Source organism: Lissotriton vulgaris, chromosome 10 (assembly GCF_964263255.1).
Source record: "Lissotriton vulgaris chromosome 10, aLisVul1.2, whole genome shotgun sequence".
In the NCBI taxonomy this organism is placed as follows: Eukaryota; Metazoa; Chordata; class Amphibia; order Caudata; family Salamandridae; genus Lissotriton; species Lissotriton vulgaris.
Window position 1 is genome coordinate 1,001,134,735 of NC_141698.1, and position 24,111 is coordinate 1,001,158,845.

The following is a 24,111-nucleotide window of genomic DNA, read 5'->3' on the forward strand; positions in this document are numbered from 1 at the left end:
TTATCATTAACTTTGACATGTCTCTTTGTCGAGGCAGCTTAAGTTGCTAACAGTCGAATATCAACTTAAGACCACCGAAAGAGCTTGACTTTGCATAAGTGGTGTACTCTATAAAAAAAAGCATCTCGACATGCATTGATCGTCTTATACATTAGATAAAATCTTCTTGCCTGTGGAAAGGGTAGAGAAGACTGCCACAGTTAATCAAGAAAAGATAGTGGAGAAAGAAACAGAGAAGGCTTAATATGAATATTTCCTATCACAGTTCCAAACCCATGATATGCAAATACACTTTTCAGGCGCAACCCAAGGACATAATATTTTTAGAGCAATCACACTATGTAGTTGGCCTACATTTTGGACTTCTCCCTTAATTTTTTATGGTGGTTCTTTTGAATATGCAGGAATATATACCACAGGAGTGACAACAAGGCTTAAAATAAGCAACATCGTATAAGGGTGCTCTAAATTTGCATCTATACATTTTACAATTGTACTACTGAAGTACAGTTCCACTAATCAATGCCAAATTTAAAATCTACAATCAGGCTATTTCTGGGTGCATAACTAGCACAAATATGATGGGATAAACCGTTTTCTGAAAATTCTTAGGGACTTTTGACTAAACTCGGAGCATCTTTAACTACCATGACCACTACAGTTTGCTAGAATTTGACAAGAGTGAGCGATAGTGAGGGCAAAACATTGATAAAGAGAACCATAGAGCCATTCTTTGACAAAAAAAAGTTATCATTAAAAAGATGGACGAGTCAGTGGTTACAGAAGGCGAAGCATGGTACACAGTAGTTATGGCGTCTTTATCAACATTCTGGTTAGATGACTGTAATGGACTAAACAGCTTCTATGGAACATTGGATATTTAGTACTAAACGTAGGAGAGAGCAATAAATTGGAAAGGTATGACAATCATGTGTGTTGGAACGGCATTAATCATTTTAAAAGCGCAAACAATTTTTTGTTGAGACTGTCGAGGTCCAAGCTTGTTGATTGCTGTTGGAGTTCATAGTATGACTATCTGGGCTTGCCTGCTATTCTTCAAATGTTCATTCAAAAAGCTTACCAAGGAAGTTCAGCTGAACAATTCCCTTGAACTGAGAAGACAAACATTTGGGTTTAGACACCAAGGTAATTCTACAGGTAGATCACATTGTAAGTTCCAAATATAGAACCCATCACCATAAGTTCAAAGGGAGCTCTTACACATTGCAAGAAAAACCTGCATGCCTAGCTCTACATTAAATAAGTAATTTATGGAATTCTTGCACACTGCTAGTGTGGATTCAAGAATTGTCTATGGTATAAAAATTACAATAAGAGCGTAAGGTGCTACTGGATCGAACACACCAACTTTTCCACCACCATTAACTTCAACCATAAAGTAATCATTTTCTAAGCTTGTCAACTGTATGTATATATGCCGTTTACCTAGCCCACTTTTCAAGAAGCTTTTGAATCTCCATGCATCTTTGAGGCGTTTCTTCTCTTGCAAAGCAATAGGATTATTCTTCACTTTAAGCATTTATCCAGTGGAACTTTTTTTCTTTTTTCGGTCCGCATATATGGTCACACCCTAAGTGCAAATTGCTCAATAGTGGGTTTAAAGAAGTGCGCAAATCAAGTCTTTCTAGATAGGAACAGGTATTTGCTCTCCAGCATCCTCTGTAGATGTTAACCAGGAGTGTAAGATCTTGAAATTCACAATTAGTTGTAGTTTAATAACTAAATAAAAATAGGCCTGGGCAAGAGCTATGGGCAAGGCGAAGGCAATGCACCAACTCCTACATTCTATAAATGGATAAAAGACTTGGTAGCTGTTGGCAAGAATGCAATGAAAGTCCAGTTACGAAGCACTGTTGTTTCAGATTATATGAGCATTCTATCTGCATATCGAACTGAATATCTGTGTTTTATCCAGATTGCGACACGAAGACCTAGATCGGATCCATCAAGAACAAGTCTGAGATGCTTTTCTCATACAGCATATCCATTCTCATGGTCTTATTTGGTGCAGCTCTTTTTGACTCCAGATACCCCACTGGACAAGTTCATCTAACTAATGGTGGTGACAAAGAAAAAAAAAACAACAAAAAAACAGTGCTGTGGGAAGACAAAACTTACATCGGACCTATACACAGAATACTGGCATATAATTGCAGACATTTGAGGTATTTTTCAAAGGAAGCAAATGCCTTTTACTTCTCCCTTAAAACATACCATTCTTTTATAAAAAATGTTTAATCTAGATACATATATAAAATGGTATTCTGTGCCCTTTCAGCAAAGAGGGGAAAAAGTCAAAATAGAAGTGAGAAATAAAAGAAAAATGAAAACTAGAAAGAATTGACAACCAAGATCGACGGTCGTTTCCATCGTAAATGGCTGCCAAAAACGTGGTTTCAAAACATATATATTAACAAACAATGGGGGAAGCTCTGGAATTTATTTACAAAATAGAAATAATCATTTTTTTTCCTTGAGACAGATTATGCCACTGAGGTCGTTAGTTCAGTGCTTCTGGAAAATATTTTTTCGCTTTTTTCTTTTTAAAGTGCTATTCCTTTCCATTTTAATCTGCATTCATTCTTATTTATCTACACGTGCACGACTCAGCAATCATATTTTCATACTCTTTGTATAAGATGCTGCCATTGGCCTCAATCATTAACACACTGATGGGGCTGTACTTGTAGGGGACACACGATGGCCGTGGGACACTTTGGTCAACCAACTCATTTATGAAATTCTGGACAATGGCGTGATTGGGTGAGTTGTAGCCATAGCGTAGGACTCTTGGACAGTCACCCTTGCAGTACTTTGGATTATAACTGTGAGGGGCGATAATCCAGTGGTCCCATCCCATTTGATGGAAGCTGACCCTAAACGAGTGAAGGGTGCACTGGTTTTTGCTAATGCTATTCTTCTGACGGTAGCTGGGAAGTTTCAGGCCAATGTTACCGGCCTGGCGAGCTCTGCGAGAATGTGAAGATGTCTGTAAAGTCTTAGCTTTCTTTTCCAGAGAAGGTGCAGCATCTTCGGTCTCAGGAAAGCTCTTATTTGAGTTGAGGTACAGCAACAGGAAAGGAAGGTGATGAGAAGTCGCATTTTTTGTCTTTTTCAAAGATAGTGGTCTATACATCTTTTCTGATCGACTACACAAATAACGGAGCTGTAGGGTCTGGAAAGGTGTATTCTTGAGCTCCCAAGATAGTGACTTCAGATAAGAGGTGATGTCCAGTTCTGTCCATCTTTTAAAAAAGGTGTTTCGATGCAAAGTATTCCATTGATCAGTGTTGAATTTGGTGCTAAGAACTGGATGCTTCGACAACACACTGCCCTCCACTAACAACTCCACCTTGCATGAAAACCAAGAGCCGGCCAAAGAAAGAGTTGAAGAGTAGACTATGGCAGCTCTCACTAGTTGTTCTGATGCAGAAAACGCTTCTATCTGGAACTGAAGAGTATGTATGATCCAAGGATCTGCAATATTGAGAAAAAGGGCACATCAGTAAGCATTCATAGTTTTCTGATTTTATTAAGCACAGCAAGAAAATGACCATGAAAATAAGCCGTGTCAGAATGGAGTGTGTAGTGCATAATGTTAAATAGTGTCATTCGCAACTGTTACTTTAGGACATCAATATGGATAAGCAAACATATCAGAATAATAAATACTTAACATATCGTGAACATTTAGAACTTTATGAGAGAAAAATTAAAGAAGCAGCTGATGAACTGAGACCTGTGTTATGTTTGCAGCTTTGATTGCAGCTTTTTAATAACTAGTCAAATAAGGTTTGGACTGTAGAATAGGGTCTCCACCTCAGTTGCGGTGGGAAGACTACTCCCTCGTGTAAACTGAAAAGCCCATATGTCCCTCCTCCAAAGGGCTCTTCAGTAGCTCCCTGTAGCCAGAAGACCTATTTGAGATACTTTGTATTATTCACAAGGCACCAAACGGAAAGGGATTTTTTAATACCATATCCCTTTACCATACAGTGCAATAGACTTCAACAGAACTACAATGTGACATGTTACAACAACAATATTATTCAAAGGCAAGTGGAACTAGCATATGACAAATCAGTTTCTTTTCGAGAGACAAAGCATTATGCAGAATGTAAACTGGCAATATAAATGTGTAATTGTGAATATTTACCAGATTGAGTGACATCCTGCATGTCTGATGCACCAAAGACACTTCTAGCAAAGCATGACTAAGTGTGGACAACAGAATATCTAAATGCACGGATTTCTCCCCCTATCTCGAACCTTCAACCTTCACGACTCACTCAATCATGACAATGATTGTCCCGAACACTATAACCTTCAGCCTTCCCAACCTACTCATTACCTGCATGATAATTTGTTGACAAATATTCAATTGCATGACTATGTTGGTAATGGTGTTACCTAAACTAAAACCCTTTGCATGGAATCTATTGAATACATCTGAATACAGGACAACAAATGGCAACTGCATTATAACCTGAAACATTACCAGACCACAAACACTTGGCAGCCATGCCACACCAGTTGAAAAGGTGTAGATTTCGTAAAGAAAAGACACATGCTTCGAACAAGTAAACAATTAGTTGTAGAGAATTGTTTGAAGATGGATTGACAGCTTTATAATGCTTCACTTGTTGGGCAAAAAATATACAGTGGCAACAAATCGGGTAAAGTATTTTGGTGTGTGGTATCAAACTATATTGGAATAGTAGGTGTGTACAAAGTTGCGTAACAATTGTCTTTTTGGTGTGTGGAATGGATTGTATACCACATGTATACATACAGATTGGCAGTTATACATGCTACACCAACATTGGGAGGGCTTAGTCTTTACCTGAACTTGTGTAGTATATGCTAAAGCTCTATTTATTTCCACATTCCCAAGATTATAGGAAGAGAGTAGATTAGAGTACAAGATAACTCCATTTACACTGCAAACCCTTTCTGGGCAGATGTTGCTTTGAGCTCGAGGTTTTTGATGACTTTGTTTCTACAATGCCTCTTTTTTGGTGTAATCCTCTTTTTAGGTGTAAGCTGTTGGCATTTATTGAAGTTCTTGATAGTGCATGTTGGTTTAGCACATAATGTAGTGGGGTTTTCGTAACATGCTGATATGAAAGCTGAAATCATTCAATATGTGATAAATATACTATTTAAATGGACATTGTTTGGGGACAAAAAAAGTGAAAAGCATACCTTATGTCTGGCCTAAAGACCACTGTAGCTGTCTTGTTAGTCTTATGTAATAATAAAAGGTAAATATGGGCATTACAAGGACAAGCAATCTCTGAGATAATACTTTGACAAAGACTTCAAAATCAGTACTATCTCTTGACTGACTTTACTGTCAAGAAACACGTTTTGATTATGTCCAGACAAAGATAGATGTGTAGCAGTGTCACGTGGAGGTATTAAGCCCGGGTGAGAAACACCATCTTTACATTCTCGAGTTGTCTTCTCTCCCCTGAAACACGATGACATTTGGCACACACAGGATAGCATTCCTCGAGCTCATTTTGCTTACAATACCACTTCGTAGGCACTAGATCAAAACACATTGAACACTCTGTACAAGGGCTAAGTTCAGCACACAATATGGTATTTGTTTTTGGCTGCTCGGTGATGGAGTTATCACAATAGAATGAACAATAGCGGTCTGACTGGGGCTTTGGCACAGTAACACTGAGGATGTTATTATATATGTATGACATCAAGCCTGTTTATTTTGAGGAGCGTTTTACTGGCACTGACAGGTCAGTACATTGCGGAATTCCAGATCAGCTGATTCCAGTCACCTCATGCGAGGGATGCTGTCTAAATCTACATTAAGACGTGCATGTTGCGGACATTTACCTACAGGTTGTTGGGAGTTACACCACCCTACAGGGATTTGGCAGATACACTCACCGTAGACACAATAGGTTAGAATGCCTTCGGTAGGAGCACACTATATTACAGTACTTGGATGCAAGAAAATCGCTTTCTATAATTAGCAACATTGTTCATCTTTTTCACCATTCTTGTAATGCTAATCACATTATTCTGTTTCATTTTATTAATCATTGCAGCACAAATATTTTACTGAAGAATCACATTGCTTAAATAAAATTGGAAACTGCATAGTGTGAACTGAACGAAAAGGTTCTAGATCCGTTACCACAATTTCCTTGGGGATCAGGGTTGTCATGTTCAGAGGCTCCCCACCCATATGTTACCCTGTAAGGTTAGGGATGCAGATGGTGCACTGTGAGCTAGTAGGGTTATAGGCCAACGTATCCTTAGGGGTTCTCAGAATCAATCTTACACCTGTTCAAAGTTTGTCGTCCAACACACGCACTGTTTTACTTGAGAAAGTACAAGCAGTTTGACACCAGTTCGTTTGCAAATTAAATCTCTAGAAACATTTTTTACAACAACAAAAAGTAAGACAAATATCAAAAGCAAGCGCTGGGATCAAACTTGAAGGTTGAAGACATTGATTTGGATGACTTTAAAGTAGACTGTATACCAAATGACTACAATATGTGTGAAATATTTAAGGTCATGTCTTTGGGGGTGGATATATGTAATAGTGGCAGGACTGAATTTAGACCCTGATAAGTTTATATACACACCTGATACCTTTGGCCTCGGTAGATCTCTATTATGTTTTAAGAACATATGTTTAAAAAAGTAACAATTGTATAAGAAAGATTAGGATGCAACATAACAGCAAAACATTCTTCTATGTATTAGTACACTTAACTTTTGTTTACATGCACTATTTAGAGATAAATGTGTCCTTGCATCAAAAACTGATACACAAATGCATTTTGCACAAAAATATAGAGTTACATGATGGATTTGTATTTTGCGTAATTATGCATTATTTAGCAGAAATTTAATTGCAGCATGCCAGAGATGTTGCTTCAGTTCATGAGGGTTATGTGTGCATGGATAACTGAATGTTTGAATAGGACTGGACCTTGGGTATGCTGACGTGCACCTTAGTTTTCTAGTTGATATACTACCTTTTGGGACACAGTTATCACACCTATTCCATAAGGCTTATGGCCTTATTTCCATTTGCTGTGGATCTGTATTTAAAAGAAGCACATAGACTATTAGGTGAAAAGATATATAATGATGTAATTTCAGAAGTGAAATAGTAGAATGAAGCAGGGATATAACAGGGATTACTAGAACAGGATGGCCATCTGTTTCTACAGAATGAACATCTCATTAGTCTGGTCCATTATTTACTCGAAGAATCACACGAGAATAGGTAAAATCCCCTAGGTTGGCCAATATTATCAGGCAGTCTTCTGGAAAAATGTCAAGATATACAGATTACTTTTTGGGAGCACATGTCCAAGGCTTCCCTTATACCTCATGGACACTACAGATTTTCTGGATAGAATATTTGATATACAATAGAAAGGTGATGATTTGTCACATTTGATGTATCCTCATCATACAAACACAGTAATGGTCTCAGAACAGCAGAGCATTTTATTTAATGAAGACCTAGAAGACTGGAGCGAGACAATAACGTTTCGTACGAAGAATTACATCTAACTGAGAACATAGTTTTGTTCGATAACATCTTGTATAGACAATTGAAGGGATCTACTGTGGCAACTTTTTTGCCCCACAGCTGTATGGATTTCCCTAGTTGGAGGAACATGTGCTACAGACAGGACATCCGAATATAATGGAGGAGGTGGTCATCATACGGCTAAGATTAATCAATGATGTTTCAGCATATAGAAAGGATCAGAAGAAAATATAGTCTGTTAGGACCCTAATTAATAACAAATCTGAATTTAAACTTAACCTCTCCCACTAGCAGGAGTGATAGTTTTTTCTTCTTTGTATGTAAAAATTAAATATCAACAATGGCGCAATAGCAACACCATTCCATAGTAAAGAAATATTAGAAACCTGCATCCTACATGCCCAAACCTGTCACTATGAGTTACTGAAAAAGAATATCACCTATTATGAAATTCAAGTGAGGAATTGCAAATGAACATTTAGGCAATTATCATGAAGCAGCTAAGCAACAGAGGATATAGTAGAAGCATTTCACAGCAGGCACCATACAGAGTTAACACACAAAAAAGGGAGGAATTGCTGAACAGCAAGAGACAGACTGGTGAAAACAGCAGTACAACTGATTACCAAAAATATCTCCCAACACAAAAAGTTCTGCTATGAATAAACATTGGAATTTAATCACCTGTGTCCCTGTAAGAGGCAAGGTGTTCCCTTCGTAGACCATGAAAAAAATCGAAAAGTTAAATCACCACAGAATATGGTAGTACACAACCAATTCAAAACAGAAAATAAGGAGCAGCTTACATTGAGCCAGACTTTCAAAGAGAGCAAAACGTGTAATGCATGCAACTATAGCCTTGACTGCAAGGAATTTGGTATTTTTTCAGAAACCGAAGAACGCTATATCAAAAAACCAGATGTTTCATAATTTGTTCTCAGGCCAAAATGTCCTTGCTCCACAGAATGCAATGGAAGTAGTATTTAACAGGCACACGAGAACATTAAATCACAAAAAGGTACAAAGTTCCCCAGAGGAGCTATAAAAAGTATATGTGTGCTAAGGAGGAGAACCAAGGCAGGGGACAAGATGTTCCCTTATTGGAACTAGAAGACCTCACACACCCAGACAGCTGGGTGTCATGCTTCATCATTGGTCTCCTGCTCCTCGTCAGACTGGCGCTGCAATGTCCAACAGGCGCCAAAGGCGCTCTTGTTGGAGTGCTTTTGTTCCAGCCAATGGTTGAGTGCGTGTGAGGGGTCTGGGCCAAGGTGTAGTCGTGAAGAGGGTGGTGATATTAAAAGAAGGTGGGTCAGTCCACAAGGGTCTTTATTCACGTGGCTGGCTCCCTTGGTTAAAAGGGTGGGAGGGGAGGTAGGGACTGTAAGGGGTACAGCTGACTAACTCAACCCTCTAAATAGGTCGACATGTTTCTTGCCTAACTGGCAATTCTTCAGGACCTCGAGTGCTCAGTACTACACAGTGAAAGACAACAAAAAGGTGAAACATACAACCTCACTGGGTCAGTAAGAAGGCAGGCCTAGTGGTCCTGCTCTAACGGGGAGACCCTAGGAGTGTCCCTAATGGGCCCCGCAGTCTGTTCTCGTGGGGCTGCTCAATAAGGTAAGCTACCTGTAGCGTGAGCAGCCGGGGTCCGAAACCTACCCACACGAAGAGCGCTCCAACGGTAGCGCGTAACAGCACGAGAACATTGCAACATGTGAAAGCGACCAATGGGGCAGACGTTCTCCTGTATCCAGCCATTTCCACAAAACAGTGATATTTAGTTATAGAATGTGTTCCCAGATTCTTTAGAGGAGAAAATAAAATAGTGAATATTAAACAAATCGGAATCAAGATATATTATAGAATTAATTCTATAGAACCAAACGGGAATCCAGATATATTTTAGAATTGTATTCTATAGCACCATATGGTTTAAATGTAGAAGGCATTTACACACATTTGTATTCGTATTTCTGAATTTGTATTTACATTTATAAAGCACACAGCTACCCAACAGGGTCTCCCAGCGCTGGACATGTGGGAGCCGAAACAGCTGAGCAGAGATAAAAGGGTAGAAATACAGAGGTAGAAAAAAAAGAGATCAGACCAAGTCACTAAACAGTAACGTCTAAGTTCTTACGGAAGGCCAACAAGGACTGACCGTTTCTAAGGTCAATCGGAAGGGTATTCCAGAGCCTGGGGCCAAGACAGGAGAAGGAGCAATCCCTCATATGGACCAGCCGAAACCTGGGAACTGAAAACAATGAAAGGTTGGATGAGCGCAGCCGTCGACCCGGAACAAAGTGTGAGTAGCCTTTGAATTTAGGAAGAAGCAAAGCCCCATTTGACACGGAACATGTCGCAGAGGAGTTAAACTCAATGTGCTTACTGATTCCAAGCCAATGAAGTTGATAGAGGAGAAGCAGAGGCCGATCTAGGCAGTCGGAAATGAAGACAAGCAGCAGCATTCTGGATGACCTGTAGCCGATGTAAAGAGGCTTTATCAACACCCAAATACAGGACGTTTTCGTAGTCCAACCTGGATATCACCAGAGCCTGCAGAACCATTCTCTGAGCTGCCAGCGAGGTTAACCAAATTATTTTTTTAATCCAACTGAGAATAGCAAAGCAAGATGAGGCTACCCTGGAGACTTGAGGTTTAAGGGAGAGCTTTTGACCAATATTTTTTTTTTTTTTTTTTTTTTTTAAAACCTTTATTTACAAATGCACAATACACAGCGTCTGCCTACAACCCCACGGGGCCGGCCGCTATGACAAAAACAGGCTGAGCGAAAAGTGCAATACGAGGCAGCACGTTGCTGGAGCAATCTATCACATCGACATTATCGGCAAGAGCGCAATATCATACAATTAGGATAAGAAAGGTTTAATTTTATGTTTTTGTCGAAGAAAACACAAACAACAAACACATGGTATCATAGTGGCAAGGGTTGCTGGAGGTGGGAGGGGGGGAATGGACGCTGGAGAAACAGCTAGGGCAGGGGGGGGTGGCGCGCACAAGAGAGCAAAGAATGTGGTAAGTAGAGGAAAGGAACGTAAATCACGGAGAGGAGGGGAGAGGGACTTCGTAGTCAAGTGGAGGGGAACAGATGTCTCCACGGTAAGTATTCCAGGGGGCCCAAACTCTAGACCACTTCCCCGGACGCCCCCGGGCCTCATATACCGTCTTCTCTCGGAACATGGACCAGTCCATGTTCTCTTTCCAGGCACTTAACACCGGCGGTCTAGGGGAGCCCCAGAGCTATGCAATATCCCTCTTCGCAATCATATTGCCTAGTGTGACCCAAAGTGTCTGAGCAGCAGTGCAGTCAGTCGGTTCCCACACATTCAGCAGACAACGACGCGCCTCAGGAAGCAATGGAACCCCCATGACACGACTCATAACGTCATGCACCCTAGACCAGTACGCTACAATCATTGGACATTCCCACAGAACATGAAGAAAGGTACCATCCATCCCACACCCACGCTTGCAGCGTCCGTCAGTAACCAGACCCATTCGCACCAGACGCATTCCAGTGAGATACACGCGATGGAGAATTTTCAGTTGGACAAAGCGAAGTCGTGCTGGAATAGCCACCTCCTTAGGGGAGGACACAGCGGACTGCCAGTCCTCGTCGTCCAATTCGAGTCCGTCAGCAGTCCAGGCAGCCCGTAGCTTATCAAGCTGGTCAGCTCTGTTGTTAATAAGCTTCTTATAAATCAGGGAGATGGTACTATCTGGGACGTGGCCATCTAGAACTCGATCCTCCAAGGGGGAGGACTGCGGAACGTCCGTACCGGAGGGGAAGACAGAAGACAAGGCATGTCTCACCTGCATATATCGGAAGTGCTCCCTATCATCGAGCCGGTATTCCAGCTTTAATGATTCAAAGGACTTAACCGCGCCACGCGTCCAAAGGTCCCCCACAGTACTTATCCCAATCATGTCCCATTTCTCAAACCCTTTCGTCTTCCACAGGTTGCCCAGTCGTTCCGAGTCATACAGAGGCGTCATCCGTGTCAATCTACCACCCCAGCCTGTGGCCACTGTAGCGTCTCGCCACGCCCGCACTGCACATTTCGTCGGGCCCGTACGGAGTCGAAAGGGGGCCTTAGAATATAGCGCCCTATTAAAGTTACCACCGGGCAACAGCAGTTTATCTAAAGCAAAGGCAGGGGCGGGCTCCGGCGAGTATGTCGCATGGTTGATGGCGCTCAGGTGCGAGGCCCAGGAGTACCGTCTAATATCCGGCAGCGCAATACCTCCGTCGTACCAGGAGAGCGTGAGCTTAGATAAGGCAATGCGGGCACGGCCGTCCCAGATAAGTTGCCGCTGCAGACTCTCAACTTCATGGAAATAGCGGGCTGGAACGGGGTCGAAGAAATTCTGCAGGGCATAGAGGAAGCGGGGAAGCGACATCATTTTGAAGAGCGCCGCCCGGCCCAATGGCGATAAGGGCAGATCGCGCCATCGCCGAACATCCTGCTTCAGTCGGCGGAGCGGGGCATATAAATTCCGCTCATAGCGGACCGAAGAGATCATGGATACATGGACCCCCAGATATTTAAAACCGTCTGTCGCTACCAGGATGGGAAATCTGCGCGGGAGAGGCGGTAGAGTACCAGCTATGGCATAGACACAGGACTTGGTCCAATTAATGACCAATCCCGAATTTTTACCGAAGGACGTGAGGACGTCGAATAGAACATTGAGTGATTTCTGAGGGGAAGTAAGATAAAGGAGGATGTCATCCGCATACAAGGAGACACGGTCCTCGAGGTCAGGGGACCATCGGATCCCTTTGATCGAGGGTTCCCACCGGAGCCACGCGGCAAGAGGTTCGAGCGCCAAAGCGAACAAAAGCGGAGAAAGGGGACATCCTTGACGCGTGCCACGGCCCAAGGGGAAGGGGTCCGAGCACCTTCCATTCACCGCTACCTGAGCTAGCGGCTGTTCATAAAGAAGCTTGACCCATGCGATGAAGTTAGGGCCAAAGCCAAATTTGGCGAGGGCTGCCCATAGGTAGGGCCATTCAATGGTGTCAAATGCCATCGTAGCGTCAAGGGAGGCGATCACTGCTGGCTCGGCGAGAATAGAAGCTCTCGCGAGAACACCGTGGAGCCTACGCAAATTAAGAGCAGTGTTCCTGTGAGGGATGAAACCGGATTGATCCGGGTGGATCAGGTCACAAATCACGGCAAGCATCCGATTGGCCAGCACCTTAGCGAGGATTTTGGGTTCCGCATTAAGGAGGGAGATGGGGCGGTACGAGGCACATTGGTCACGAGGTTTGCCATCCTTATGAATGACCACTATGGTAGCGAGGCGCTGCTCAAGGGGGAGGCATCCAGCCTCAACCGCCTCGAGAAACATGTGACGCAGGTGGGCGGCCATCTTGTCGGGACAAAGTTTGTAAAGTTCAATGGGGAGTCCGTTAGGGCCCATTGCCTTACCCGAGCGAAGGGAACGGATTGCGAGGGCAATCTCGTCGACAGTAAAGGGGGCCTCCAGAGCGAGGCAATCCGCTTCAGACACAGTAGGCAAGGCTATGTCACGCAGGAGCAGCCTGGAATCGGCCTCATCTCGATCACTAACAGGCGTATAAACCATACGGAAGTGGTCAACAAAACACTCAACAACCTCACCCGGATCAGAGACATTCACACCAGAATCACGGACAATGGAGGGAACAACACGACTCGCACGCTCAGTCTTATCCAGCCACGCAAGAAGCTTACTAGCCTTGTCACCCACATCATACAGTCGACCAAGTTGATTGGACCGCATCAATTTAGCAGCGTCAGTGACACAGGCCTTATAGTCCGCTTGTTTCAATTCCAATTCATGCAACAGTGCAGGCGTGTCATTCCCACCCAACTCACTTTCGAGCGCAGTGATTTCGGTTTCAAGAGCCACAACAGCCTCCCTCTTGACCCTACGCTCAGTGGCAATGAGTGACAAGGCGCAGCCCCGAATAACCGTCTTGAAGGCCTCCCAGAGCACAGTGGGGGAGGTGACTGAGCCCAGATTATCTGAAAAATAGCAATCAATTGCCTTAATCACATCGGAGCGGAGCCGGGGGTTTTTAAAATGCCAGGGCGGGATCGGGGGAACTCTATTGCCAGGCAGACTACCCACAGAAATCGTAATCAGTAGGGGGGAGTGGTCCGAGATACCCCGGGGAAGATGCCGAATCTCACGAACAGTGGACAAAGTGGAGGCTAACATAAGAAAATAATCGATACGGGAGAGGCTGCCGTGCGCTCCAGAGTGAAAGGTGTATTGTTGGAGAGCGGGATGCAGTGAGCGCCAGACATCCACTAAACCAAAAGTGTCAGCCATTTCACTGAGCCACATCTGGGACTGTGGCAATACTCTGGGGGGTAGTCGGTCGCAGTCGCCGGACATGACAGAATTAAAGTCCCCGCCGAGGACCAACAAGCCATCTGGCAGCTCAAGGAGAGTCCTGCCTAAATCAGCATAGGTGGTAGCCTGCAGTCCCGGGGGGATATAGACAACAACAAACACTACCTGTTTACCCTCCCACCTCCCAGAGACAGCAGCATACCGCCCACGCCCGTCCAGGACAACATCATCAATAGCAAGAGCAAGGGAAGACTTCACCATAATACCCACACCCCGGGACCCCGAGGTGAAACCCGCATGTGCAACCAGTCGATAACCCCGGCGGTCTAAGGCCTTGCAGTCATTGCCAATCAAGTGGGTCTCCTGAAGGAAAACAACATCCGGGGCGTGGCGCCTCAAGAATTGCAGTACAATGCCCCGCTTAATCCTGTCACCCAGACCATTTACGTTCCAAGAGAGAATCCGCATTTCACCCCCCCCCCATTACGACAAAAACATTCCACACCCACCCCCCAGCAGCACCCACCATGAACAGTAATTGCAAGATATGGAATACCATGAAACAGAGAACAGAACAAAGTGAACGAAACACAACCCAGTCCCCAAACACCAACCCCAGAACCCAAACCCGTTACAACACCCCCCTCCCTGCACCCCTGCTGACTAAAAAGCCACCCCCAACTGCAGTGTGCCTGTCGCCCCATACGTCTACACAAAGAACCCCCTGAGGAGGAAGGGAGAAATCACCCGTTACCGCACCGCCACGGGCAGAGTCAGTAGAGAATAAGTCAGTATGTACAATACGTTGCATAGTCTCAATCGAAACCTCCAGGGCATCTGTTACTCCTGGGCCGCTGCACCACCTTCCGCACCACCAGGGCCTCCGCTCCCAAAGTCCTCTGCCGGCAACGAGTCCAACCAGTCGGCTGCACGTTCAGGTTGATCAAAGAAATAGGCACGTTCCCGATATTCGATCCGGAGCCGGGCTGGGAACAGCATGGCATATTTCAGACCCCAGTCCCTTAGGCGACGCTTCACTCCGAGGAAACCTGATCTTTGCCGCTGCACTTGAGGAGTGAAGTCAGGATATATTGAGACGGAGGCATTGCCATACTTTAGGGGTCCATGTTTACGGGCGGCCTGGAGGATAGCATCTCTGTCCCGGTAGTGAAAGAGCCTGGCAATGATAGGCCTCGGCGAGTTCCCCGGCTTCACTTGGCCTCCGGGAAAACGATAGGCACGCTCTACGGCAAAGAACTTACCAAGTCCTGCCGGAGCCAGTTGGGCGACTATCAGTTCCTCGACCAAAAGGTCAGTCGCTACCGCACCATCACCTTCCGGCACTCCGACAAGGCGTATGTTGTTTCGCCTGGCCCTGTTGTCATAGTCCTCCATCCGCCTGAGCAGTATGTCGTGCGATGCACGCAGATTGCCAATTTCGGATTGCGCCTCAGCCATGTCGTTCACCAGGCTCGACGTTTTAAGATCCAGTGCCTTCACCCGCTCATTAGTTTTGGCCAGGTCGGCCCGAATCAGAGTCACATCCACAGCCACCGTATCTATTTTGGTCACTACGGCTTCAAACTGTTGGCCCATGTCAGCCTTAAGTCCAGTAATGGCAGCCATAAGGTCTTGGAGCGACACTTCCGACGTAGACGATGTGTCCGTTTGAAGTCCTTCAGCACCCAAGCATACGGCCCCGGGGGAGCCTCTCGGCTGGGTGTAGCGTTCAATCATGTTAGTCTGGATCGTTCCCCCCCGGGACGCAGCCTTCCGACGTCTTTCGGCCTCCGCTTTCGTCGCCATCTCGCAATCAGAGACTGTCGGTTAGCAAAGGAAGTGGCAGGCAGGTAGAAAAGTCTCGAAACTCCGATGCGCCACTGAGACAGAGGTGTAGCGGCCTCTTTACCAGTCCAATGGAGGAGCGTGCCGACTGAGAGGGCAGCAGGCAAGGCAGAGTAGGAGGAGACAGGAACAAAGGGAAGGAAACCGAAAGTGAAAGCAATACACCTCCGGCGGGCCAGATGCCAGGCAGCCGTTGTTGTTCAATTACAGGTCGGCCACAGTGGGCAGCCGAGTCCCCGGTCGCGCCCGTGGGCAGGCCAGAAAGTCGCAAGTTGCAGAAAAGTGGTCCCCAAGGTCCGATTTCGACCGGAAAAGGATCAGTAGCATCAGCGAAGATAGCGCTGCAAAAGCCCGTCAAAATGACCAGGATAGGTGAAGGATAGATAAAGGAGGACGGCGCGGGTCTCGGGAGCTCTCTGCTCACGCGACCATCTTGGATGCCCGCGTAGCTCCTCCCCCTTTTGACCAATATTAAAGCCCAGGTTCTTAACTTTGGACACAGGGCCCAAATGCTCAGACAAGTGTTTAATAACCCACAGCTCAGGGTTATTACTCAGAATGAGCACCTCAGTTTTGAAACTGGTACGTTTTGAAACTGGTAAGCTTCAGGGCATTACTGGCCTGACAAGATGATACATTTTTCAAGCCACGCTGCAATAAGGAAGCATCCTGGTGCTGAGCAGCGGAAAGGGAGAAGACGATCTGAGTATCTTCAGTTTAGGAGAAGATAGTCAGACTCGACTTCTCTGCAATATCGGCCATGGGGCGAACATATATATTATAAAGTAAAGGGCTCCAAATAGTGCACTGAGGAACTCCAGAGGTTAATGCTAATTTGTGCGTCTCACATTGTTAGAAAAAAATCAGAAAAGTACGATCAGTAAGAAAAGACCCCAGCCACTTCAGAGCCAAGCCCGTAATCCCACAGGTTAAGGCGATCTAACAGAATGGAATGAGACACCGTGTCAAACGCAGCACCCAAATCCAACACGATGAGCGCAGAGGTTTCCCCGGAGTCTCAGTTGTAGTCGGAGATGCTCAGTGACCCCAAGGAGAGCAGACTCAGTGCTGTGGCCATGTCGTATTCCAGACTGAGATGGATGTAGCAGATTGAATGTTGTAACAAAAGAGGAAAGTAAGGTATTAATATGCTGTTCCAAAATTTATTTTGGAAAACACAGAAAGAAGAGAGATAGGGCGAAATTTGGACCAACACAGTGGGTCAAGACCTTCCTTTTCGAATAAAGGAAAAACAAGAGCATGCTTCCACCCCGGTACCAAACCTGTACTTAAAGAATTATTACGTACATTTAGAATCTCAGGAAGGACCGTGTCATCCAAGCAAATGAGTATAGAAGGGGGGAGAGGAGCAGCAGGAGAGCCAGACTTGATAGAGCTCAATGAGAACTTCAAGGAAGGCAAATCCAGGAGAGGCCAAGAGCTGATCTGTTCGGAGTACTCGGATACAGAGGTCTGGGAAGAAAACTCCTGGGAACTTGACAAGAAACCAGTAGGGAAAATTATGCTCCCTTGTTGAACAACAACCACTGCAAGTTGGGCGTGAATAGACTTGACTTACTTGTAAAAAAAAAAAAAACAATCCTATCTCATCACATTGAGGTTGAGTGAGTGAAGGAGGAGGCAGAAACGCACTGGCAGCCGAGAGTTGATTAACAACCTTAAACAAAGTTTTCTGGCAGTGCTGGGAGCTAGAAATGTTATCTATTAAAAAGGCAGCAAGTGATGATCTACATAGAGCGTGGTATTTCTTGAAAGCTCCCAAGTACTCTAATTTAACATCAGCCAAATATTGTTTCTCCATTGCCTTTCTAATGCTTTACAGTGCTTTTTCTATTGTTTATCCGCTCTGCCGCGGTGGACATTCTGCCGGGGTGAGGCCGAATCTGACTCGTGCGCAGATCGAACGGCCCCCGGCCGTCATCCACACACGCCCACCGTGACGTCGGACAGCCCGGGGCAGTCAGACGCATGGAAAAGTTTAAGAGCATTGGTAAACCATGGCGCAGGGAGATGTGTCCTAAACTGGGGTTTAGAGACAAGAGGTAAAACTGCATCAGTGGCTAAGAGAGACAAGAGTGCACACGTCACTAACTTGAGCCTGGTCAGGAGAAGAATCTAGAACAAAAATATTATCCCAAAGCACTTTATTCCGGGAAGGCATATTAAGTTTGGGCCAATTCCGGGTTTTAGACTATAAAGTAGATCTAACAAAAGAAGTATCAGGAAGCTTAATAGAAAAGGGAACTGCAAAATGATCAGTCCAGCAGAGCTGAACAGAAAGTGCAACAGCAATAATAGAGAGATTAGAAAAATAGGGTCAAGAAGATGACCAGCAACATGCGTAGGAAGAGAATTTAACAATAAAATATTGAGAATATTCATATCCTCAATAAATGTAGAGGCTGATTTGTCTTCCAAGTTCTCAAGATGGAGATTAAGGTCACCAAGCACAGAGAAGTTAGCAGAATGGAGAATATGGGGAGCCAATAGATCACAAAAGGCTGAGCACCAATTAAGCAAAGGCCCAGAAGGGGGATCGACAAGGGCGCCTGAGAAGGTAAACTTATGATTACAAGGAATGGAAAAGACCAAGGCTGCACAATTTGTAAATTGCTGCAGAATGCCTTTTCTGAAATGAGCAGTTGTGTTAAACAATCAGGTTTTCAAAATGATCTTCACATTTTATTATGTCGGGGAGAAACTTCACTTGTGTAGTGCGATATGTTTGAATACTTGAATATACGAGAGAAAATATTTACTGAATAGTGCTGAGCATTCGACATCATGAAATGAACTTTAGATGTAATATTTTTAATTTGATATTCAAGCCTTTATTTTAATGTAAGAATTATGGTACATATTGCCAGCAATGACTCCATATTTCATTAGTCCCCTAGAATTTGGGATGATATATGAATAAGGAACATAAATTTAGACCATTTCTACCTTCCACTTTTGAATCAGTTGTACACAGTATTTCTTTACATAAGGGTCACAACTGTGTTATTGGATGCCACATGGAACTTAATGAGAACAGTTCTAAATGTTTGGGATCACATACATTGTCTTAATACTTTATATCTAGTTGAGTAGCGACAATAAGTAACAAGAGAAACACAGAAAATTAAAGCATGATGACTTTTTATCCTATGATTATGATTCATTCACATATGGAATTTAAATTTATCCAGAATGATACTTGAATGCAATATTATGTGGTATCTTATTACACAGAGGAAACGCATCTAAATTATTTTTTATGCTGGGCGGCAGCAATCACTGTAGTTTTTTTTCTCTGTCTTTACTTGATACGGTGACTTGGGTTAAGCATTGTTAACAATAGTTACAACAAAATGGAAGCCAAAACCTTTGGAGCTTGCTGTTAAATTTGTGAATAAAGTTAAATTGGAGATCTCATCCAGACAGTTCAAAACATGATGAAAGTTTATATTGAATGGTTATGCAGAATTGGTAGTGTCCACATGGGTCTGCACCACTTACTCTGTGGCCAGACATCAGACTATTAAGGGTACTTTGAACTAAATAAAAAAATACACATATACATACATAAAGATGGTTTAGGCCATTTCTCTTTAACTACTGGTCTGTTTGGTTGCCGTTCACATTTGGCTTCTGCACTCAGTGCCATACACCCTGCGGCAAGTCAGCCTACTTCAAACACTGGCTCTCTTACCTTTTGAGTGATGGCCTTTTCTGCTGATCACTTATGCACATTCCCATAAAATAAAGGGCCCATCAGCGCCATGGCTAATGTGCCAATAACCTACTGTTTTAATTCCATTCTTAATCCTGGATTGATATATTTTAGGCAATCTTATGCGTTTAGACTCTGAATTAGTACCTTGTCTTTGCGACAATATTAGCACATGGCCAAGTTTAAGCAATCCATGTTGTCTATCTATATTCTTTGTCATTTGCTTGCAATACAAAATCAAAAATAACCATCACACCTACTTGCCAATGCCAGATATAATGGCTTTGTCAATGCTTGTTTTTCTTGTTCTGCACCCCATACTGGGTGCTGAGGTTAGTCACCAGTGCATGCAGAGGTCCTTAAAACTGCCTGTGTAGCATAAATAAATTACAACAAATCTCAATATATTTCAATTTGAGATGCTAACATTTTTCAAAACAGTGACTTTTTGTGCACCAAAAATCACAGTTTTCTATCACGTTAGCAATATACCAGCTGACAGGATGCTAAAGAAGTCATGCTAACATTCCAACCCTGCTCATGACACTGCCATTTAATTAGTGTATGCCATGACATTTTTGCATCATATATAGTTCGGGATTATTACTAACCACATTTACATTTTTGTTTGTTTACATTGTGAATAAAACTGGTCTTTAAACGTGAAAAAACTGTCCTTTGTTTCATCGGAGGTTTACTAAAGAGTCGAAGCAAAATACGTCACAACAATATCAGGTTGCAAAGTGACTGATGAGTGCATGTTTAACACGTGAACAGACACAGGTACTAATATATATATATATATATATATATATATATATATATATATATATATATATATATATATATATATATATATATATATATATATATATATATATATATATACACACACATACATATACACATATGCATATACATACACACACACATACATAGGAAAGACATATACACGCGCACACACACCTTAAAAACGGTATTTAACCAAAAATTTGAAAGCTCAATCTATTTGTTCATAACGGGAGGTAAAATCATATTGTCGAAGCCTTGAAAATACTTGCAGAGTTGTTTCCCTGTCTATAGGCATTGTAACATGCAATTCAAGGGGCAGTAAACATTTTTGTTTGCTAATAACTTTGCCACCATTTGACGAATCTCCATGACACTTTGCAGACCCATTGCTCTTTCTACATTGGCTGATGAAGCAAAGTTTCTTGTCAATTTGTTAGGGAAGTGCAAAGAAAAAGTGGGAAGGTTTCAAAACACGTAACCCCCCCCCCCCCCCCCCCCCCCCCCCCCCGCCGAAATGCATTTTCCATAGATTTTTTAACAAACGTAGTGGCCAAATAACTTAACGGATTTACATGAAATTTGACAGGATTGTAGATTATGATATAGAAAGGGTTCCTTCTGATTTTGGATCAGCATTGGTTTAGTAGTTTTTAAGTTATAAAGGGACGAAATCCTAGTGATATATTGGGTTGCATGTATACCGTGGAATATGTGAATGATAAAACACAATATCATTGGATAATGACAGCCCTTACAAAACAGAAAGGCAGACTTTTTTTAACCACAATATGCATTTCTCTGGGATAAATGCGGAACTATTGGCTGTTCCTTTCAATATGAAAAAAAACTAATCCGGCAGTTTAGAAAAGTGACTGGAATTTGGGGAAAGCATTTTTATTCCTCAATATCTTTTTAAAAAAACATTATGGAGGAGAGCAGTACTACTAGCATCTATCAAAGTAATACAGAACCTATAGAAATGTAAAAAAAAATAAATTAAAATCAAACACTGTACAACATGCCACTGCCCTCTATGCCACTCTGCTCTACTTTGCAACACGCTATTCTAGATCACTGCACTCTGTGACTCTACTGTATGCCACACCACTCCAGTGTGCCACTCTATGCCACTATACTCAACTACATGCTATGCCACTGTACGCCACTTTACTCTACTTTACTCTACGCCACTCTACTGTACACTGCTGCAGTCTATGCCACTGCATTGTACGCCACTCCAAGCTTCTCTAATCTGCTCCACTCCACACTACTGTACTAGACTCTACTCTACCCTACTCAGCGGCACTCTATGCCACTATACTCTACACTACTTTACCCCATTTCACTCTATGCCACTCTACCCCACTCCAAGCCACTCTACTCCACTGTCCGCCATTCTACTTCATGGTATGCCACTGCACGCTAAGCCACTCTACACCACTCTACTGTATGCCATTGCAGTCTACGCTACTGCAATCTATGATACTCCAAAGCACTCTTACTCCATTCTACTGTACCCTATTCGGCACCATTTTACTGTACATCTCTCCACTATATGCCACTCGAAGCCACTGTGCGGCACTTAACTCTGCGGCACTGCATGCCATACTACTATGCTTCACTCTGTGCTACTGTAATCCACTAAATTGTACTCAATTCTGTGCCACTCGACTCTACTCTGTGCCACTCGACTGCACGCCGGTTCATTCTACACCACTCTAATCTTCCCTACTCTATCCCCCACCACTCAACTCTACTACACTCTAGTCCATATATACCTTTCCACATCACTCTATTCCACTGCACTTTTTGCCACTCTACGCTGCACCACTCAAAGCCATTGCACTCAACTTTACACTACTGTACTCTAGGCCACCGCTCACTATCCCAATGTATTCTAAACCCCTGTGCTGTAAGCCACAGTACTCTATGCACTGCATGGCACTCTACTCTTGTCTAAACCACTGCGCTCTGCCCCGGGGCACCCTACATCACTATTCTCTACAACACTCTACTGCACGATACACCAATGTACTCTATTGTGCACCACTCTACTGCACTCTGCTGTATGCTACTCCACTCAACACCATGTAACTCCACTCTGTGAGAAATTATCAAGAAAGAATCAAGCACTCTTCAAATGTAAAAAAATTCATATATAAAATAATTAATGCCAAAATAAACATAGGATTACAAACCAATTTTTCTAAACAAAAAAACCCATAGAAATTAAATTTAAAAAACTAAAAGTTGAAGAAAAGTTATAGTTAGGAAAACTTTATTCATTATTTCTATAGGAAAACAACTTAAAGTACACAGACCTTTGAAACTAAAATGCTATAGTTATAATTTAAAGTTACAATTTCTGCCACAATCAAAACTTTATAAAACCCAACGTTTGGTAAGGCACTAATTTAACGCTAGATACTAAAGTAACTCAGTCGTGCTTTTCTCAGAGACCCCTTTTTCCCCGTAAAATACTCCAATTGACGACTGGAGTGGGTAAAAGGATAAAAAATCTGCCATAACTGAGTAGGACAAAAAACTCCTATGTATTAGTTTTTGGTTTGTTCAAGGTTGAAGGATACAGTGTTCCAAAATATTGTGCACCTTATCTTTGTTTCCTTGAAACTTGCTCTGCAAACTTTGTCAACAAAATGAGTGACGACGAAAACGGTGGACCTGCAGGCAATAATGCTGTACCAGGGTTTGACACTACAGGCTTTACTGAAGCCGATGCGGATGCTATATTCATCCCGGAAAATTTAAGGAAAACCATCACTATAAAGCTTATGACAAATGGCCTATCAGCAAGAGGTGCTAAGGTAATTTTTGTAATAGAGGCACACAAGTATCGCCAGACAGAGTTATTCTATTCATGGATTCTGTTCCCTGCAGCAAATCCAGTAACACATTTGTTTCACTTCTACAAAGAAGAGGAACCTGTAACGGAATACACTCCTTTCGAGGATGTTGAAAATCCATTACAAACCAAGAGCCTGCGCTCTAGTTTAAAGGCGCCCTACAACATATAAATCACATTACCAGGCTCGGTCCACTAGGTAGACCAGGAGCAACAGGGCCGGTATTAGCCAGCTATACACCGCATCCTGACATTAAAAGAATGTCAGATGCAGAACTATTAGTTCAACTAAAACAATTAATAAAAATCCATAGACAATTGGTTCAATATGTCATGAAGACTCGGACAGTCCAACCTCCTATAAGGATTCCACAACAAACCCTTGACCAGGGGAACACAAATAAAACGACACCACAGACTATAACAATCAGTCATTGGTAAATAAACCGCAAAACGGGAACAAATTCCATTATCGATAGCTCAAAAGATTACTCAAATAGAGGCAGTATTTCCTGATAGTACACCTCATGAGAAACACAGGATCTAACAATCTGTCTACCAATGGGGATCGTACCACACCTGGAGGACTGTGACACTTGGGGTACAGTATTTGCTGCTATCTACTAAAAAACACATGGGGCCAGATGTAGGAGCCCAAATACCGGTCGGTAACTGCCGATTTCGGATGTTACCGACCGGTATTTGGGTATTGTAATGTAGGGGGCTAGAAAATTACAGAATCAGTAAATTTACCGATTCGGTAAAATACTGTATCGGTAAATATACCGATTCTGTAATTCAATATGTAGATGGCACAGTTTACAGTGCCACAGGCCCTTAGAAATTGGTTATTTACCACCCAATACTATTGGGTGGTAAATTACGAATTTCTGTGTACATGCACATCTGTGCATGTACACCTGTGCCATGTG

The 24,111-nt window shown here is 43.1% G+C and overlaps 1 protein-coding gene across 2 annotated transcripts in view; it reads right to left on the minus strand.

Annotated features, from left to right (window-relative positions):
• Positions 1 to 2,507: 2,507 nt before the first annotated feature.
• The window catches only part of BMP15 (bone morphogenetic protein 15), a 125,326-nt gene continuing 103,722 nt past the window's right edge, over positions 2,508 to 24,111 (minus strand). For both annotated transcript variants that reach the window (XM_086942014.1, XM_086942013.1), the window contains one exon: positions 2,508 to 3,498. In XM_086942014.1, coding sequence (XP_086798140.1) covers positions 2,609 to 3,498 — 890 coding nt within the window. In that variant the 3' untranslated portion in view covers positions 2,508 to 2,608. The remainder of the gene's footprint in view (positions 3,499 to 24,111) is intronic.